Source organism: Chelonoidis abingdonii, chromosome 16 (assembly GCF_003597395.2).
Source record: "Chelonoidis abingdonii isolate Lonesome George chromosome 16, CheloAbing_2.0, whole genome shotgun sequence".
In the NCBI taxonomy this organism is placed as follows: Eukaryota; Metazoa; Chordata; order Testudines; family Testudinidae; genus Chelonoidis; species Chelonoidis abingdonii.
This window is the reverse complement of record NC_133784.1, coordinates 14322777-14344536: the sequence shown is the minus strand read 5'-3', so window position 1 is coordinate 14344536 and position 21760 is coordinate 14322777. Positions and strand designations below refer to the sequence as shown.

General features: G+C 44.1%; 1 protein-coding gene across 6 annotated transcripts in view; it reads right to left on the bottom strand.

The window, feature by feature from the left end:
• NDST2 (N-deacetylase and N-sulfotransferase 2) overlaps positions 1 to 21760 on the bottom strand; it is a 266023-nt gene that overhangs the window by 139269 nt on the left and 104994 nt on the right. For 4 of the 6 annotated variants that reach the window (XM_075072989.1, XM_032778293.2, XM_032778286.2 and 1 more), the window contains one exon: positions 11982 to 12065. The exons of the other annotated variants lie outside the window; for them this stretch is intronic. In XM_075072989.1, coding sequence (XP_074929090.1) covers positions 11982 to 12065 — 84 coding nt within the window. Of the gene's footprint in view, positions 1 to 11981; positions 12066 to 21760 lie in introns of those variants that run through there. 6 annotated transcript variants of the gene reach the window in all.

Below are 21760 nucleotides of genomic sequence, written 5' to 3'. Positions count from 1 at the left end.
CTACTATGTTGAAGCGTTGGGTAACTAGCTGTTTCTCAGTAAGTGTGGATGTAGGTTTTTTGTCCATCCATAGTCCCTCATACATTTCATATATCCCCTCTCATTAGGTCTACTGTTGTGTAGCATTCCCTCAATTCCAGGTTCTCTTGTCTCGTCCTGAATGTTTGTTCCAGTAGCCCACTTATCGTCAGATTGTCCTGCGTTCCTCAACATCTGCCGCGGACCTTGTTACTCGGGCGACATCCGAGCTGGCATGACTCTCCTAGTTTGTACTCCGCTCATATTTCAGGTAGGCAGGTGAAGCATTAGGGGGTTCTTTTGCCCAAGGACCCCTACTGGAAAGTTTGGGTACAACCGGATTGACCCCAGTCTCTTGTATCAAAGGGCGGCGCTCTTAACACTACGCTATCCAGTTGTCTTCACTGGTAAAAAATTTCCCTGGACCTAACTCCCTCTTTACATTAATTTTTTATGGGAGAATGAATCACTAAACATCGTTTCTCTTAAGTTCTCTTTTCAGGGACTTAACTACACCATTAAGTGAGATTACTTTATGTTGTTAAATGTTAAACTACCAAAAATAAAGGAAGCAGCATTTTTTCTTCTTCAAAGTAAGCTTCAAAGCAAAGCTCAAAGCTGTATTAAGTCATGTTCAGTTGTAAACTTTTGAACCATTAATGTTTTGTTCGAGTTACGAACAACCTCCATTCCCAAGGTGTCATAACTCTGAGGTTCTACTGTACTGCTTAGCTGGCTTCTCAGAGCCCTCCTACTTTGCTAATAAATGCCTTTACTGGGATAGATGGGAGCATACGCACTGCCTGCTTTCTGTGCAAACTGGATAAGTTTCATAAGATCAAAGAAAGAACAGGAGTACTTGTGGCACCCAGAGGTTAACAATTTATTTGAGCATAAGCTTTCGTGGGTTACAGCCACTTCATCGGATGCACCGACTCGAACATACGCAAGAAGGTATTTATACATACAGAGAACCTGAAAAGGTGGAATATGCATACCAACTCTAAGAGGCCCAATCCCTGAGATGAGCTATCCTCAGCAGAAAAACAAACTTTTGAAGTGATAATCAAGATGACGCATAGAAGGTTGAGGATACTTAAAATGGGAAAATAGATTCAATTGTGTATGGCCAACACTTCCCAGTCTCTGTTCAAACCAATGTTATCTAATTGCATATTAATTCAAGTTCAGCGGTCTCTCTTTGAGTCTGTTTTTGAAGTTTTTGTTGCAAAATTGCCACCTTCAAGTTCTATCTGAGTGGTTAGAGAGGTTGAAGTGTTCTCCCACTGGTTTTTGAATGTTATGATTCTGATGTCAGATTTGTGTCCATTTATCTTTTGCGTAGAGACTGTTATTTGGCCAATGATATGGCAGAGGGCATTGCTGGACTGATGGCATATATCACATTAGTAGACGTGCAGAGTGAACGAGCCCCTGAAAGTGGGGCTGATGTGATTGTCCTATGATGGTGTCACTTGAATAGATATGTGGACAGAGTTGGCATCGGGCTTTGTTGCAAGGATAGGTTCCTGGGTTAGTGTTTATGTTGTATGGTGTGCAGTTGCTGGTGAGTATTTGCTTCAGGTTGGGGGGCTGTCTGTAAGCGAGGACAGGTCTGTCTCCCAAGATCTGTGAGAGTGAGGCATCATCTTTCAGAATAGGTTGTAGATCTTTAATGATGCGCTGGAGAGGTTTTAGTTGGGGACTGAAGGTTATGGCTAATGGTGTTCTGTTATTTTCTTTGTTGGGCCTGTTCTGTAGCAGGCGACTTCTGGGTACTCTTCTGGCTCTGTCAATCTGTTTTTTCACTTCAGCAGGTAGGTATTGTAGTTTGCAAAACACCATCTACAAGCAGACATACAAAAGAGTGCCACAAGTACTCTTGTTCTTTTTTTCCGGACACAGACTAACACGGCTGCTACTCTGAAACAATACAAAAAAGTGTGGGTCTGGCCTGTCACTATGCATGAATGTGTCTCGGGCAAAGTGTCTCATACACAGTTACAAGAGTACAGGCAGAACCTGAAATGGCTGACTGTAACTCCAAGGTCCCAAGCCCTGGCTAACACACACAGTTAGGGACAAGCCAACAGTTACAACCATCTTATTAACATTAAAAACCACAGGGCTAGTTCCTTCCACCACCACTTCGTGATCACATTGATTCTGCCAGTGGTCACATTCCCCCCATCCCACCCCTCCCAGCTCCAGACCCCCAGGCTGGTGGAATGCTTGGTGGGGGATAACAAGGCCAAGCATTTTCTACAAATTCAATCCTCAAAGCAACAATCATCATGAGGAAAAAAGAGCATGCTATTGCCATGGAAACAACACAAAAATACTGTTAACAGATCCAGCAGCTCTGGGAGTAGAAACACTGATCACACTGCAGAGAAGTTATTGGAATTTAGTTTCACAAACAAGAGGGGTTAGGATATTCAGAAGGCCCACAAGGAACATTGTCAGCCCAGGTGTCTCCACCCCTTCCCAGATTTTACTGGGCCCAGGCCAGCTTTTCAACACTGACTCCCTCCCTCTGCAATGTGAACTTGAGTATGGTGTCTTGTTACGAAAACCAATTCCCCTTCAACATCTGAGCTGGGGAAGAAGGATAAATTGCACAATTTGGCTAAAATTACTCCTAAATTTGTTCTTTATATAAAATCCTTGTGGACATGGGGCTTTACAGACAAATAAAGCACCAAGGCTCTGCTGCCCCAAAGTTTACTAAGAGTCAAAAACTGATGTTTGTTGCCACTACAGGAAAAAAACCAAACTCATGTCCTGGTGAAGTGCAGAGCCTCAGGCTCCTTAGTCCATGAGGGACGGAGTGGAAAAAATGGAATGTGATCATATAATTCAAAATGGTATTATAATAGATACTCACAAGGAGGGCCAAATTAAAGTAGCGAGGGAAACCTTAATTCTGATATTTCCCAACTTCTGAGTGCTTGACTCTGAAACCTCAATAATGTTCTTTTAACATAGCTGGTTTTTTGTATGTGTATGTCATAACAGCTATAGTTTTGCTTTTTGCTTCTCTTTCCCATTCCCTGTAAGAGCCCTTAACTGAATATACGCAGCACGGCCTGTTGGAGCTCTAAGGAGAATACGATGGATGGTTGTAGTTGAAAAACATCAGCCAATGAGAATGCCACACATCCGAAAAATGGCTTCAGATTCTGTCAAATTTGTCAGAGAGGAAGAATTGCCAAGTGCAAGCAGTACTCAGTATGGACTCCCGTGTTTATTAAGGTTAGATGATATTAGCAACTAATAAGCATCCCATGCTCTGAAGCCCCAATTTTGACAAGTCATCTCAAGCATCTTGCATGATAGCAGGGAATTCCAATAGACTAGCAAAGTCTTATCAATGAAACTGTTAGATCAGGATGTTTGCTCCTCCCTGAAGTCTAATTCTCCATTCTCACAAAAAAATCTCATATTAAAAAAGAGAGATACGGGACACTAGTAAGCCAGAAGCATGACTTATTTCACAGGCGTGTTGTAAGGCTTAATTTATGTCTGTAAATCCTTTGTGTTGTGTCTCTCCTCTATTGCAAGAGGCTCTCAGTATTATCAATAAAAGGTCCTCTCTACACTAGAAAGAGTTAGCCAGTATGGCTAGATCAGTAAACCTCCCTACTGGAGAGACAGTCAGTGTAACTATGTTTACACTAGGGCTTTTGAGGCATAGTTGTGTTGGTTTGGGTTTGATTTTTTCACGCTCCTAACTGACATAGCTATGCTGGCAAAACTTTTAGATGTAGATCAAAGCTAAGTGCTGTGTTACTTGCAAGCACCCGATTAGGGTTGGAAGGATTCGATTTTTATCAGTAAATGTAGATAAACATTGATTTCACTGTACGTACACATACAAACTGACAGAAAATATTTCCACTGATAATCATCAAAATGTACAGATAGACAACGTAACAAAAATGATTCTTGAAAACTTATTAGAGCTTGATTTCAGGCTATTTACTGTATACACTGACAGATGATGTTGACAAATTGCATTTTAATGGTTATGAACCTTTAACTTTTTGACTCTCAACATCAACTGTCATTCAATAATTATTGTCTGACATCTCCTAATTTCCCACAGCTGTGAAAATTTAAAATCGATAAAAATCTAAAAATGCTTAAAAGTAAACACTATCAGTCAAAATTATAAAACAAATCCAAATTGAATTCTGCCAAGCCTACTTATGATGAACATGTAGTGTTTCCACACCCCCAACTCTCTGCATGTTTGTTCAATTTATGTGAACCAAACAAGAACCTTGTCAGAGGTAGCCCAAGCTCTGGGTGGTCTAAGTAGGATCTTCTCAGCACTACAGACAGTTCTATTTGTTTTTGGCAGTGAAATCAGAAGGATCATAAGAATGAAGATAATGCATTTGTCAAGTAAGTGCTGCCAACTGTAACTGCGCGTCTCCTTTAACAAAGGATACAGAATACTGACAGTAGTAAATGATTGATTATATATGATTTATACAGCTGGCAGGGACATTCATTTTTGTACAAGGATCTAGTTCATTCATGGTATAGTGCAAGAGTCATATTCAGCTTTGCATTGATCCCAACTATGCCCTCCAAAGCCGCTAAGTATTTTTTTCTACCCAGCTTCCCTCCACACTCGCCCCAAGTAATTTAAAACACTAGACAACATCCAATTGTATTTGTTTCCCGTAGAAAGGCAGAACAAGGTGCCTCCCACACCAGGCTTTCCAGTGTCTTGGGTTGCCATCTCTCCCCTTCTCCTAGTCATTTCTAGCATCATTCCGTGCTGGTTTGGCGGGCCTACAGCCATCAGCAGTAAAACATTTACATTCTGCTTTTCCCCATGATCGTCTTGCTAGAAGCATAAACCAAATCTTATCACTGGAGGGCTTGTTAATGGAAGGGAAGGAAGCAAGAACATCTCACAGCATTTCTAATCTTTCTAGAGAAAAAGAAGAAAGAGAGACACAAAGATGAAACCAACATATTAAACCTTCCAGCTCATGCCTGCAATCAAAGGACCACTTCTGCTCATGGAAAGGAGTTAGTCAAAGCCCTTCCCATGACAACAAGGTAACTCACAAATTCCTGAGAACTTAGCCAGCTTCAACCTCTAACCACTGTCTCACATCTGCCCTGAGATTCCACCAGACTTCACTGCAGCTGCAACCTGACAGAAATAAGTCCCAATGCTCCAGTTCCAAATAGCCACTTTTTTTTCCAAATTTAAACACTCCCTGTCTCCCACATCCCAGGGAGTCTTTTCTCCAGCAGAGATTTCCATATTCCTTCTGGAAAGGACCCTCACCACATCTGTCAGCAGAAGCATAGGATATTCTAATACCCACAGCACCAAAGTTATGCACCACAGCTTATCACTAGGGCAGAGATGTATTTCACATCTGTGGAAGATTACAAATTAGCTATGTATCTCCCCATGCACCCAGTCAGTTCAGGCCCCCGCATGAGACAGTTTGAATCTGGAATCTCGGAGCTCTGATTTCAAAGACTGAAGCTACTACAGTTCAGGGAAGTAAATGATTTTACAATAAAGGAAAGTTGTTTTCCACATGAAGGAAGGTTTAATCCATTATTGCAGCTTAGACAGGTGTATCCTGTTGCCTTCACTGGAAAAATCAAGCTAAACCTTCACTAAAAAAAACCCTAAAAATTAATCCCTCATCTATCTATTATCTAAGCAAATATAAAGTTATTAATAGCAAGTAATTCACATACTGCATGATGCAGTTTTTACCATAAGAATTCTGTATAATCCACAACACAAATACCAGACCTATTCAATATAATACCGTATCACACCAGAAATATTCACTAAGTATGTATGACGGTGCAGATTAATTTACAGCTGCTACTCTGACCTTAACCTCGTCTCAGAAATTGGTCTCTAAAACATACTTGACTGTACTGTAGGGATTGAGGAGGACACTGGCCCAAGGTTTGGGACCTGCTACAATCACTCCTGGACTAGTATAAAAAACAAAACAAAACCAAAAAAAACAGAGTTCAAACCATGCAAGTCTGGCATAGTTAAAAAGTACGATATCTTGTGAACTAGCAGGGATAGAGATAAATGCTTTATCCCACTGGAAAGCTGAGCATTCCCACTTTCACTCAGAAAGTATTTCCTTGCGTTGGTAGGATGCATGATACTGGACCTTTAAAAAAAATAAAAATAAAGCTACTTGATTCTAATTTCTATCTCATTTTCCCTCCCCTCCCAACCTACCTGAATTCTGAATGTTAGTGGGTAACCTTAAGGTTCTAGAGCTGGAGATTACCACTTTCCACCATGTGAAAGTTTGGAATCTCAGCTCTGTTTCAAATGGCATACAGCTGGCATATCATCTGTCTGTGGAGTAGGCTGAATTACACTTTTAATTTGGAGCTGGGAGCTTAGTCTCCAAAGCGAGAGCCATGTAGTATCCTCAATCCCCAGACGCAGTCCTACTGATATCAAAGAAGGTTTGCACAAAGATCAAGGATAGCATATGGATATTTGGTAGAAACTGTATTTTAACTAGTGAAGTTAATGATTGCCTGCAGCTCGCTCAGTGGGAAAACATGATGCTGTACACTTTTAGAACCACAGCTGTCCTTGCCCTGTGTATCTGCATGCGTGTCTTCCTTTCTTCTCCCTGCACATATCCCCGTTTTGGCCTCTCTTCAGTCTGTTTGCACTGTTTCTTTCCAGGGGTGGAGATGACCTGAAATGTTATGAGGTCCAACTCCTAGTCCTCCCTGCAGCCACTTGTCATTGCCTCCCTCTGAGCTTCACTTTAGGCCCCTCTCCATTTGTCAGACAGCAAACAGCGAGTGCATCATCTTCTCTACCCTCCCCAATTCTGAGTTGGAGCAGCAACATTTTTCTCTTGTTCCCTTTCTAGGCCTTTATCAGACCAGCCCATCCACTTCTTCTACAGCTACTCTGTGTTTCTCACCCACCTTCCAGCTCTTTTGCACTAAATAAGAAAGCAGCTGGCTTGGGGTGCAGAGGAGAGGCAGTTATATGCTGATGCATAGTAGAGCCATTTGTCTGGTTAATCCTGATAACAAACAAGGTTCTGGCATGCTAACTAGTTACGCGACCCCCGAGCGGTCGGCGTCCAACTTCTTAGAGGGACAAGTGGCGTTCAGCCACCCGAGATTGAGCAATAACAGGTCTGTGATGCCCTTAGATATCTAGGACTGCACATGCTGACAGGTACAAGTAATATGTTGAATCCCATTCGTGATGGGGATCAGAGATTGCAATTATTCACCATGAACAAGGAATTCCCAGTAAGTGTGGGTCATATGCTCACGTTGATTAAGTCCCTGAAAAAAAATTAAAAGAGCCTTGACTGGCCGGAGGAGAAACCTGAAAGACTGTTTTTTGCCCTCCCTGTACCTCTGGAGCAGGAGGTAAAAGGTAGAGAAATTCAAAGATATGACTGCCACAGCTACCAGAACTCAAGTGCCCAATATATAACCCTGAAGTGAGGCGAGGGAAGGATCCTGACAGCATGCTAAGCGTGACTAATGCCCCTATTACTGAGAATGCATTTTACATGAAAGCATGCTAGCACATGACAGGCAGCCTGCCGAAGTAATGCCAGGTTCACCTCTACCTGTTGTTTCACTGGTCACAGCCTTGATAGTGGGATGGGTCAAGGATGCAAGACTCCAGCCACCCCAGCAAGAAAGATGTTCATGGTGCTGGTTTTGATCCACAACGTCTTTATGGTTTGTGTCCTGGCTACCTTTGAGACTCCCCCTCAAACTCTTACTGAACAGTTACGATCAGTGAGGTCTCTGGAGTGGGTAGTGCCCAGATTTAGCCATCTGGGAGCAAACATTTCTCAATGAATGGTCCTGGCTCCAGAACTCACTCCTCCCCACCCCACACTTTGTCCAATAGAGGCCCGGTTCGCTGACCTTCAGAGCACATTACAGTGTGTCTATTTATTCAAGCTATATGTGGCAGGACAGGGAGAAGGGTGAATTAAATAATTAAACTGGAAGAGATATTTTGTGGGGGTGGGAGGAGGTGAGGGAAAGGAGTTCTTTCAGCAGTCCCAACATTTTGTAAGTATAGATGATTTCAGGAATAGATTTTATGCTTTTGTTTTATATGCACTTAGATATATTCATGGTAAGGAAATGATATAATCTGGAAAAAAGTACACAGTAATAGAGACAAACTAAACACGCGCAATGGGGACAATTACATAACCATAACTCAGAATTTCCTGAATTTTAAATAATGTTTAAAAGCTCAACCATAACACATTAACAAATTTTTATATAACCCCCCCTCCCCCAAAACATAAGGAACAAAACACTATGAACAGGTGATCAATCAGTTTGTCTGGGAGCTTGTTTCTGCAATCAAAGCCATTTGTCTGAACATGCAATGAAGAAGTCAAATGAAGCTGTATGTATTTTAACGTGCAGATCATCTGATACACACAGAGACTGCATGCAGGTCTTTACTACTATCTATGGCCTTTATGACAAAACAGTTAGTCTTCACTGAGGACAAAATGCTCTGCCAATCTGAAAATAAGCCTCTTTTGGTTCAAAAAGTAACATTAAAAAAAATAATAAACTCCTCACCGCTAAAATTCCAGTTTTTCCTACTGTGATGAAACCACAATACTCAAAAGCAATGTTGTCATTTTTTTCACACACGGGGGAGGCGGGAAGAGAATCACCTTTGGGATAGAAACGAGCCTGAAAAACATCATCTGAAGGCTAAATTTGTGGTGTGTGTATTTTTACGTGCTTTCCACGAAAATGCCTCCTCAATCAGAACTTTAAGATCCCTAGTGCAATACTGTAATAAAAGAAGAATTCCTTCTAAATAAAATATTTTCAAAAGCTTTTCCTGAGCATCCATAGGTCTTTAAAAACAGCCCGCTGAGGATCACAATGGTGTGATGGGAGGTACAATATTCCCCTTCTCTAGCAGTATCTGCCAGAGACTGGGTCTCTCACATGGAAGTACAGAAAGAATATTACTAAGTAAGCAGGCAAGTCTACTGTATGACAATCTATAACATGTACTTGCAATATCTGACACAGTACTAAATTCCATAGCTCTGAGATTTGCAAGGTGAAGAAAGAATTAGTGCCTGGTGAATTTCATCTCATTCAAGTGGATGCCTTTATTTTTTCTGGTGATGCTCAGCTTAAAGTTTGTATTGTTGTTTTCATTACCCCTTTTAAAACAGTCTCCTGCAGCTCCAAGCTAAAGATCTTCCAGGAGATTCTAAGCGACAGCTGCAGCATCTCAGCCATCTGTTTCATTTATATTTGCTAATGCAGCTCCTGCTGTTTTCAACTGACAATTTTCTCTCTCTTATTCCCCGCACATGGGAAGTCGCCGTACTCACCAAAGTTTCTCTTTAGTCTTAGCCGTCAAATCACTTCTGGTAGCAAAAACGCACGAACAAAGCTCCTTCCCATCCCACTTTTGCTCTATTAAAGTTATCAAGATTTGGACGGGTTTTTATGCTGTTACTTTACAGTTTCAGATACAATCATGAGGGCAAAGTATGGAAAGGGAGGGAAGGGGAAAGAGCGACACAGCACAGAGGGAGAAGGAAGAAGGGAATTATACTCCCTCCTACTACAGCACTGCTGCAGGGAGGATGGGGCTCCAAGCTACCCTCACAACCAGTACACCTTCCATACACCATTACCTATTGCTAGGATTCAGCCTTTTCAGGCCACTATACTCATTACCCAACTATGGAATTGGCTGTACCATCTGACCATGGCCTTGCTCTCCCTTCTCCTGTACCCAGTGATGACCTCCCTCCTCTTCTTCATAACACTGGGATCGGGATCAGCCCAAGAGCCAGTGTACTTTACAGAAGGCATAAGTGAGTGAGAAGTTTGTTGAGGCAGAACACTAGGGCTCAGAATTTTAAGTCCCAGTGATTAGGAACCACCATCCTGCTGGGAGATGCTGAGATTATAGTTCTCCCATACTGTTACCTGTGATGCTAAGAGACACTCTGGGTAAAGACACAGACTGACCAGCTCCTGGAATAGTGGTTAGCCAGCATGAAATGCAATAAAATGGTAGCACAGGGAGATTTGGCTAGCAGCCACCGCCAAGGCCAGTTAATGTCACTACTGCATGCCCGGGAGCTCATTAAGCAAGTCTCCAAGACAGCAGGGAGATCTAAGGGCCTGCCACTCTGGGAAATGACATTGGGTTGTAACGCACAACTTAGCACTTAGTGTACACAAGGACTGTCATCTTTTAAAATCATGTGAGCTGGTCATGGCTAACCTCTCCACAGAGTGTTAAATGCGGTGTGTGCTAACATGGCTTTATTTTCCAGCATTGACCAGCCCAACTTGGAAACACGTATGGACATTAAATACGAAAAGGGCTGCATGCAACCAAACCAAGATGTGTGACCCTGCATCTCCCCTTCTAATACACCCCCTTCTCAGTGATTGTATTAATTACTGCAGTACAAGGCGACATGAGAGGAGCAGGCTCACAGGGCTGGAAACCCTGTGCTAGAACATCCTTTTCAGGTCACAAACACACAGCCCTGCATATCATGCTGATAAGCAGCTGAGGGAGTGCTGGGGAGATATCAGTTATAATCTCTTATCTCTACTGTTCACCGAAGACAACTTGAAATTATCCCTCAATCTGCTGTTCCAACACCACTGGCTGGAGCTGGCTCCAGCAACCACGTGGGACCCATTAACTCTTTCATAGTCCTCAGTCCACCTCTTCTACTACAATATATTCCTATCAGCCACTGTGTGCTACCTTCTGAATAATGGGTAGACAAGGGAGGAGGGAGGAGGAGAGCAGAAGGGAAGGAGAAAAAGATAATTGAGTAGATTTGGAGGGTGAGTGAGAAAAACACATAAGAGGCTCCAACAATCTGGCAGTGAGATATTACCCTTTCCTAGCAAAAACCTCTCCTGGGTGCTTGGTGCTGTATCTGGATTAGTCTGTGCTTTACACCAGGCAGCCAGTCGTTCTCTCTGCATCCAGAGCACAGCTGGCTTCACTTCCTCCCCAGCTTCTGTTCAACATTATACATTTGTGTATGTATCGTACTCTGCCTTCAAAGAACAGGATTCACCTACACCTGGGAAGAGCTGGAACACAGATGCAGTTCATACAATGGAGCATGTGTTAGCTCTCTTAATATGTGGACAATTGTTCCCATCAAATTGTGGATAGATGTGAATCATTACACACAAAGATCAGATCTGCTTTTAAATTTACAGCTAACTGGCACTAAAAACACAGTTATGGGTACATTCTGGAGAGGCCAACTGCAGCCTTTCAATGTCCCCTTGAACAGCCCTGGCACAAAGCATTCCAACTTTCAAGTGCATATTGGACAGGACAGCAAAGATTACTTATTGACAGCTGCATCACACTCCAGGATGTTATAGTTCCTTTATGCTTTGCAAGAAGTATGCATTATCCAGTGAGTCTTCGTTCCAGGCTAAAACGCTATCACTGGCTTGCTTGCCATGCCTCAGTTTACCCAGGTGTAAAATAGTGTACACATTTATCTATTTCACAGAGATATTATTATGTGCATTATGGTAGCATCTAGGATCTCAATCTCACACCAGGAATCCACTGTGCTACACACCATACTAACACAGAACAAAAGGACACTCCCTGTCCGAGTAAGCTTTTTAATGTTCGAGAATTTCTAAAGAACTGCAAAGCATTACTTGTACTCTAAGGCACCTCACAAATGGCAAAGACAAGGGAGAGCAGAGTGTATTATGACCTAATGAGGGAAAGGTGAATTCATCACCATCTCCTGGACTAAGAAAATGACCATGTCAGCAACTTGCCAAACCAAAGATCCCAGGAAGAGGGCTGCTCTCATCCTGTCCCTTACCCTACACCATCCAATCCAAAATGATCACAGTTACATCCATTTTTCTCTTACCTCTATGAGCAGCTGCGTGCAGAGTTGGAGGAAGAGCCAGGCTACAATGCACCAAAAGCAGACTGAGCAAAGGGCACTGTGCACCTGCCAAGAGGAAGAACAGCTTAGTTTAACATACTGATGCCAGGTACAGTGGGGCACTGATGTTTTCCAGAACAGACACATCCTGTGGTACCCATCTCCATTTGATGAGAGGGAGACCACTCTCTAAGGAAATCATCTGTGAACATCAGCGGTGATAAAGTAACCTGTGTTTTCAGATTCAACTCTGACTTTAAAATTGTAGCCATGGAAAATAAGGGAGATATTCGGATTATTTCTGTGATTAGCATAGGCATCTGTGTTTACCAATTTGCTATTGTCCAGCCTGACTGCAAGGAATTAAATGAAAGGAGGCTGTTACAGGGAAACAAAAAGCAATCAAAACAATTACAGCTATGAGGTACCTTAAGGGAACAATGGGAGAGCTACTAATTCAGAATGCCCACCTAGCTGGCTCCAGCCAGGCTGGCAAGGTTTATTCTGATCCTGGACTCTGGCCTGGAAAAAGGGGCACTAAACCAGTAAAGACACTGGCCTTGAGAGGAAAGTAGGTGAGTGGGCAGCAGCTGAAAATGAGCCTCTGACAGAAAGGGAGAGAAGGCTGCAGAGTCTGCGTCCCCCAGGAGCGAGGCATCTGGGGTAAGTGGAACTCACCCAAATTGGCAAGGAAAGGATGAACTTTAGCCTGACACAGGCATATAGGCCTTTTGTTGTTTTATCTCTTTTTTTCTGCTTGCTACATTCACCTTTGGTTAAATAAATAATATTTTGTTTGAAAAAGCTGGTTTTGAGTTACTTCCATCCACCTCTGGGCCCAAAGGAAAAGGGCTAGCAGATGCTAAACACAGGTGGGCCAGTCATGTTACTACATTTGGTAAACGGGATGTGTGGAGGGGGGCGGTGCAGCCCAGAAATTCAGTCTAAGAATGGCACGGACCACGTGGCATGTGATCCCACCCAGAGAGGGGTGAAGCTGTACTCCAGAAGCTATATTCAAAAGGAGCCTAAGGCTACGTCTTCACTACCCGCTGTATCGGCGGGTAGCAATCGATTGCTCGGGGATTGATATATCGTGTCTCTTCTAGACGCGATATATCGATCCCCGAACGTGCTTATATCGATTCCGGAACTCCATCAATCCGAACGGAGTTGCAGAATCGACAGGGGGAGCCGCAGACATCGATCCCGCACCGTGAGGATGGTGAGTAATTCGATCTTAGATACTTCAACTTCAGCTACGTTATTCATGTAGCTGAAGTTGCGTATCTAAGATCGATTTTCCCCCATAGTGTAGACCAGCCCTAAAGCACAGCTTGACCTGTCACTGTGACAGTAGTGTTTTATAATATGGTCACTGCAAACCTCATCATAACGTAGGTGTCAGTGACATGGCAAAGCCACACAAAGGAAACAAAACCTGCAAAGTAAGAGGAAAACCAACTGTTTACCACTGACAGGCTCATTTTCCTTTCTGTCATCTGCTGAGGAGGCAGGCTCTCAACAACAGTAGGCCTAAACAGTCAGTCTTGCACTGCTCCCTGTCTAGTCTCCCCTTGCTAGAGCACACTGTGATAAGCCCAGCCTTCACGCACACTTCTTCAGGAACAATTTCCTCTTCACTCAACAACAAAAACCTTTCAAAATCACAATTGCAGGCAGTTAAAAAAAAAAATCCTTAAAAATTCTGGTGGGGAGAAACCTCAACATAGCTGTCTTTTCCACAAAATACCCCTGGCAACCCACCCTACAGCACATGTAAATTGTAGGCCTGCTGAGCCCAGAAACGGAAAATAAAGAAGCACTCAATAGTTCATAGTAGTTCATCAAATAGAATGAGTCTGTCCCAAGAAGAAAGCTGTTATTCAAGCATAGGTGAAGTCTGCAGCAGAGCCCAGTACAGGATTATTTGCCTTCTCTCAATATTCCCTAACAAACATTCTGAGCACTGAGCATCCCTGGAGGAAAAGTCTGACCCACATACTTTATTTTAAGCTTGGCCAGACTGCACATTGCGCAGTCTGCCTATGTGCTAGGTCAGAGGTCCAAAAAGAACAGGATCTTGTTCTCTCTCACATCCTCTTTGCAGCCATTGAGATCTTCTCTTCTGACACTTGAATCATGTGCAAGGAACCAGGCTCCTGTTCACTGCCCTGCATCCCCAGACACTCCCTAAAAGGCTACCCAGCAAAAGAGAATTTGAAAATGGTGCCCAGGGATCTATTCTCTAGGATTTTATTAGGATCTGGCTCTCTAGACTCAAGAACAGCCCCCAAAAGTAATATACTGAGTTAAGCATGACAGCCAATGCATGCTCAACACAAAGCACTACAGTACTTAGTACTTACTGGCCTGGATCTTAGCCTTGAGCTCCTTTGAGCTAGTAACCAAGCTTCCCAAAAAATCTACAGTATTTCACTTTGATTATATGAAGCTATATTCTTCAATTAATTCCAGACACCACTTACATCCATCAGACAGAGAATTCTTCACTCTACTTATTCACTCTACTTGGGACAAGTCAAAATTTATTATTCATTTAAATATATTTAAAATGCACCAATCACTCCAGGTGCATGGATTTTGCATTAAAGGCAGGTACTGCTGCTTGCAGCTGATAAGACGTACTGTAAACGGTATCCAGCAATGTTTGCATTATGGGGCAACAAATCCATGAGCTTTGAACAACAGACACGATTACTAGATAAAGTGCATATAACTGTGGAGATGGGACAAGAAACCTTGTCCTTTAGCTCCAAAACCACCTCCACTTCCCCTTGAGCTAAGAGAGAACTCCTTTAAGCAGCAGACGTAACTGGGCCTATACTCTCTTGAGATCAACCGCCAGGAAACAGTGTCATTTGCACAAGCCAGTGCGCTACCCTGGGGGAAGCAGTGAGTTCTTGGCAATCTAAGCTGCTTGGCCTGGCCTTCTTTTGGAATATAATACTCTGTACTTAGCCAAGGATCTCAAAGCATTTTACGAAGGTGGGTAAATATTCTCGTTCTACAGATGGAGAAACAGAAAATTAAATGACTTGCCCACCGTTGCACAGCAAATCAGCAGCCAACCTGAGATTAGACTTCAGGAGGCTCAGTCCACTAGATCACATTACCGTTATTGTGTTTATAGGGCAGAATTCTGCTCTTAGATCCACATACGCACAGCCCTCACTGAAGTCCATGCGAGTTGCACGAATGTATCTGAGAGCCAAATCTGGTCTTAAATCTAAAGTAATACTGTGCGGATGGGTTATTGCCTTTAGATAGGCTTCCTTGTAGGCTTGACTAGACCCCAACATGTCAGCAAAATGTGAAAAGATTTTTAGAACAAAATCCCCGAACAACAGTGAAATATGACAGATTTTTCCAGGAGCTCTGTTCTGCACCTTCTTATCCACATTATAATCCCTCTCTGCCATCAAATAATGGCAGATATTGTTTGGGATGGATGTAAAATTGAGTTAGTTTGAGCATCCGTTCCCAAACAGCCTTTCTTCTCTATTCCTCCAAAAACAGAACAGAAAGCCAATACCACTGCTGAGGGGAAACAGTATACAACCAGCCAGAGATAACCATATTTCTGAAGGACGGTGTCAAATGCCACTTCTTTGGAATGAGACTAAAGGATAGGATTTCACAGTAACAAAGCTGAAATAGCCAGCAGCTGGCCTTGAGGCATGTAGTCCTCAGCTGCATCCGATTACGATGGGCGTCCCTCATGTTGCACCCAAATCTGATTCCACCCCATCCTAGCAAGCTGTTCTCAGTCTTCACGGTAAATAGACATCAAACACTGATTCAGGAAACTGAGGTTAGAGGGAACAGTATTTATGTTAACGGGATTAATCCCACATCTCGTCACGCTTCCTCTGTTATGTTTTGTTTTATAGTCCATCATTTTGATTTTGTGTTCCAAATCCAGGCTAAGGCAAGCTGAGAACTACACAGGCAGAAGGCATACAGCTCTGCATAATGTAAAATGAAATACAGGCAAAGAGCCAGAACCCCTAGCTTCCACAGGAAGAGAGATATTACACACACATACTGAGTGCCCTTGATTTGGGCACTTTGATTTGGGCACAGGGAGTGTGTCCGAGATACTGACCAAGGGGAGTGAAATCATGAAGTGAGCGAGGCGGGGAACCCAGGTAACGGACGCATTAGAATGACTGGAGTGGAGCTGATGGACAAATGCAAATACAAACCTTAAACTGCTGAACAAATCACTTGCGCGTTTGTCTTTTTGCAGCAAGCACTCACATGGCTTAACCAATTAGTTGAATCTTCCCCATCCTGTGAGAGCTGTATCTCAGTAACTCAGTACACTGGAGCTTTAAACTAGAAGCCACTTGGTTTGCAGGGCAGCCACTCTAGCAGGTGAAGTGAATTGAGCTCCTGCTCTGCGGAGTTAGTGGAGAAACACATCTTGTCTCATATGGAAATTGCGCTTATACACAGGCCTCTCAACACACCAGAAAAATAATCTAAACCAGCATTTCTCAAATGCGGCCACTGTGGCCGCAGGCAGTCACCAGGGGCTTTTCTTGTGGCCACAGCCTCTTGAGTGGTGATGGCGGGGTGGCGGCAAAGCAGCCTCTCCTCCCCTAGCAGGAGCAGATCCCTGCCCGCTTCTGGAGCCACAAACATTGTAGGAGCAGGCAAGTAGTGTGAGTTCCCCACTTTCCCAGGGGTGGTGGGGCTAGGGCTTCAGGCTTCAGCCCTGGGGTAGTGGGCGGCAGGTTCTGGCCGTATGGCAGCGGGCTCCATCCTCCAGCCGCAGGGTTTCAGGCTCCAACCCTGGCCTCACCCCCGCATTGTCACTGGCCCTCTCTGCCTCCCAACCCACCTCCCCATCTAGGGCTTAATTTGTCCCCCAGCTTGCTGGGGCTGAATAAGTCTGCTGTGAAAAGTGATATTAACAAATATCACATTTCACAGTAGCAGATTTACTGGTCTTTAAAAAAAAAAGTCTTAAAAAAAAAATCAGCCAAAAAAAGCAGAACATGTAAAGCACCTTATTTGTGTTTCTGTATAGATCCAGTAAAGAACAGAGACAACTGTACATTATTTTTATTATTGAGTCTGAAAAAAAAAAAAGCCTACTTAAATAAATGACAATGATTTGGACATATATATTGTGACAAAGTTCCTCCTCCACCTTGGTGGGTCCTGCGCTTATTGGCGGATTTGTTCACCTCAGTGATCTTCCCTTCTTGTGGAACCCACAGTCTGAGTCAGCTCCTCCTGTGTCTGATCAGGAGTTGGGAGGTTTGGGGGGACACCCAGGCACCACCCTTCTACTTCCGCGGTCCCGGCCCATGCCCTCGTGCGATCGCAAGCTGATCTATAGTGCTCCTGTAACAGTTGCATGACACATACAACCCTCCGCCGGGCACTTCCCCCATGGCCTCCTCCAAACACCTCTTTATTCCTCAGCACAGGATCGATGTACTGGTGCTTAGCAAAGCTTGTCCTCCTCAATCTCTCCAGCAGTACAACACTCTCACTCTCAGCTCCTGCTTCTTGCTCCCAGCTCTCCACACGCTCCTTCTCCTTCTGCTCCTTTGCCTGACTGGACAGTGAGCTTCCTTTTTAAAGCCATGCCCTGCTTAGCCTGCCTTGATTGGTTTGCAGGTGTTCTAATTAAGTAGCTATCTTACTTGCCTTTTCTAGAAGATCTAATTGCTCAGGTGCCTTGATTAACCTGGACAGCAACTGCCATTTGGTTACCAGGGTACTAGGGATTTGTCTAGCCTGGGGCTAACACACCTGTTTCTCAGTACTTTACTGTTGCCATCTGGCCTTGCCCCATCACAATATGTACATTTTGATTTGTTTTTCCTAAAGTTAAAGTATTTTTGGAAAAACTGTCAGAACAACCGCCAGCAAGAGTCCACCAAAAAAAACTGTTGTGAGAACCTCTGACCTAAATTCTTATTTTGAATCACAGCTTGTAGGCTCTGCATAGAGATACGACCATTGAAATCCCAATTATCCTCCCCAATGTTGATTTAGTTATATGCCTGTAATTGAGTTTACTCTGTACAGGAGACAAAAGGTGAAGATATTCCAGTCAATGACACCTGAGACAAGGAAATGGGCAAATGGAGAAAGCAGTGGTAGGTCTTCGCATTCAGACCTGCCAATATTACCGTACATATATAGGGTTTAAAAAAAATCCACCTGACGGGGGCCGGTAGGAGGCTTTGGCAAACACTACATTAAAATAAATGAAATTTCTAGACCTTAAGGTTATGAAGACAACTTGCCAGATGTAAACCAAATGTAAACCAATGCAGACAACGTCTTCCTAAGTCTGCAGAAAGGACCGCTCCAGTGGCCTGTTCTGCTCAGGGTTTTTCCAAGCTGCAGCAGTGGAAATCAAATTAATCTAATCCATTATCACTGCTGCTATTAAGAACCTGGGGGCAAAAGTGAAATTGAGGAGAGTCAGGTCAGTTTCATTGTGCTGCCCCTTGGGAAAACTCTTGGCAGTAACAGAGCCACTGGAGCTGTTCACTCCGGGAGAAAAGAAATGGAGACACAAGGAAAGGCAGAATAGCTGTAGTCAGAGAGAAAGTTAGAGCAGAAGAAGACAAACCCCAAGCATCCATCTAAAAGTCAGGAGGTTCTGCGGTGACAGGGGAGAACATACAGAATGCTTCTTTTCTTATCTTATTATTTATGTTTATTACAGAATCGTTGAAGTGTAAGACTGGAAGGGACGTCAAGAGGTCATCTAGTCCAGGCCCCTGTACTCAAGGCAGGACTAAGTAACAACTAGACCATTCCTGACAGGTGTTTGTCTAACCTTCTCTTAAAAACCTCTAGTGATGGAGATTCCACAACCTCCCTAGGCATTTTGTTCCAGTGCTTAACTACCCTGACCATAGGCGCCAACTTTCTCCGGCACCAGTGGGTGCCCGCGTCCCCCCTCGACCCTGGCCCCACCCCAACTCCACCCCATCCCTGCCCTTGGCCCCACCCTCATTCCAACCCTATCCCCAAAGTCCCCGCCCTAACTCCACCCTCTCTCTGCCCCTATTGGATCCCTTCCCCAAATCCCCACCTCACCCCGGCCCCACCTGTTCCTCCAGCGCACCACATTCCCTCTGCTCCCCGCTCTGTGAATCATCTGTTTCCCGGCACAAGCACTGGGAGGGAGGGGGGAGAAGCAGGATGCCGCAGTGCACCCGCAGAGGAGGCAAGGGCAGAGGCAAGCTGGAGCAGGGGGGTGGGGTGGAGCCATGGGGAGCTGCTGGTGGGTGCTGAGCACCCACCAATTTTTTTCCATGGGTGCTCCAGCCCCAGAGCACCCATGGAGTCGGCACCTATGACCCTGACAGTTAGTAAGTTTTTCCTAATGTCCAATCTAATCCACCCTTGCTGCAATTTAAGCCCACTGCTTCTTGTCCCAGCCTCAGAAGCTAAGGAAAACATTTTTTCTCCCTCCGACTTGTAACAACCTTTTATGTATTTGAAAACTGTTATCATGTCTCCTCTCAGTCCTCTCTTCTCCAGACTAAACAAACCCAATTTCTTCCCTCTTCGGTCATGGTTTCTAGACCTTTCATCATTTCTGTTGTTCTCCTCTGGACTTTCTCCAATTTGTCCACATTTTTCCTGAGATGTGGCACCTAGAACCAGACAAAATACTCCAGCTGAGGCCTCGTTAGCGTGGAGTACTGTAGACAATTATAATTATGGCAGTGTCTAGATCCAACCAGGATCAGAACCCCACTGTGCTGGGCACTAAACAAACATGGATTACTAGACAGTCCTTGCCCCGAAAAGCTTACAATCTATTATGTAACAAAGGGATTGGGAAAGGGGCTATCACAGGGTGTCACTGGCCCTGCAAGAGGCCAGTGCACTGGTCCACTGATCTCCAGTTGGGTTCAAGAGAAGACACTTGGCCATGTAAATGGTCAGTCAGAAAAAGGCCAGAAGAGTGCTGACTGAGAGCACAGACAAAGAGCAAGAAAAAAGGCAGGTGATAGCTGCCTGATAGTCAGGAAAGGGGCTAAGCCTGCTGACCTTCCTGAGCCAGAGAGCCCGTGGCAACAGGCTAAAGCGGGCTGAGCTGTTGGACTAGGTTTTGGGTAGAAGAGTCATGAGACTGGTCACTCAGGTGATGGCTGGCAGTTGGGGCCCTGGAATCAGGGCAGAAAGGAACAGGGACTTGTGTTCAGATGGGCTCATGGAGAGGTGAATGGAAAATCACATTACCTTTATATGTTTTACTGGGGGAACTGGGAGAATCGTTTTATCATGATGGTTCTATGGACTATTGTACATGCACATGAATAAATTATACCTCAAGGTGGGACTTTGAACTAGACATTGAGAGAGACAGTACTCTTTTTATAGCTGGCCCGAGAGGGAATTGAGTCAAGCACATCTGTCATGCCCCAGTTTGCCACTGTAGGACACTCAAGTTGGGAGTTGCTTTATTACAGGGTTGTAACAGACAGGCAAAGTGAACTATGCGGTGAAAGGCCAATGTCATGTTAGTTCCATGCTATTTGCGAGGTGGGGGCAGGGGGGTTAGCTGGGAGAGGATAAGCTGTTTATCAAACACCTATCAACCAGAAGCTGATAAGAAGGATCAAGAACCTGACTGGGGTCGAGGCACAGCAGTCTGATAGGAATCCTATCATGCGGCCCTTTCCTAGAAGTTGTGTAAGGAGTGAAAAAGAAGATGCCTTCTCACCGGGGCATTGACCCTGGACGATGATGCCCTTCCCATCTTTCATATCAATCTGGCTAATAAGTTCTCTCTTCTGGCTACTGTGTGGATATGAAACAGGGAGGTAAAAGATTGATTGGAATAAGGTACAAAGGAACAATATGGCACAGATAGATTTGGGGGGAAGAAGATATATATGGGGAGGAGGTAGAGAGCACAACGTAGGGAAAGGAGAGAAAGGCATTCTGCACCCTGCCTAGCAGATGTTGGGTAAGTTTTCAAGCTCTGCATATTATATCACTGTATATCTGCCGGTGTCTTCAAACTGCATTGCCCCCCTCCAGAAATAGCATTTATTTGTAGAAGTACCCATCCTGATCCAGGTCTAACACATCTCAAGAAGCGTGTAACAGGAAGGATTCCATTTACACAAGGACCCTTCAGCTCTGCAGCAGACTTCCCAGGTCCCTCTGGCGCTCCATTGTAGCAGGCACAGCAGAGATTTAGCAGTAGCCTCAGATAAATTCAAAGATGGAATCCAGAAAAATCTTCCACATGAAAGTGAATATAGTCAGTTTGGCATTCCTTACATTCATTTTGATCTTCAAATCAAACTTATTTTACATGGCACTCAGATTTCCAATGCACTGCAGATGTTTGTACTGGCCAGGCATAAATACATCATAGAAGCTGTTTGAGTGGTGGGGGAGAGGTTCGAAGGTCTAGGCAACTTCAGTGGAGACAGTTTGGGTTTCTGGCAACCAGAAGACACAGGAGGTAGCCAGAACATGGTCAGACAGCTTATGTCAATAAGTAGGAGGTGCATCTCCTCATTCCCTCCTCCCTTAGGGCAGGGATGGCAGAGCTGACCTGAAATATCCCTTGTGGTCTTGAATTCCTAATGAACACAATTAAAACAACCTCAACCAAAATAAAACAAAAGACGTAATTTTCCATATGGGATGAGGATGAGGGAAACAAAGGTCATCTGTGACAGATATTAGCCATGTGGCTAAATGGACTTCTGGAACAGGCTCAGATACTCTGG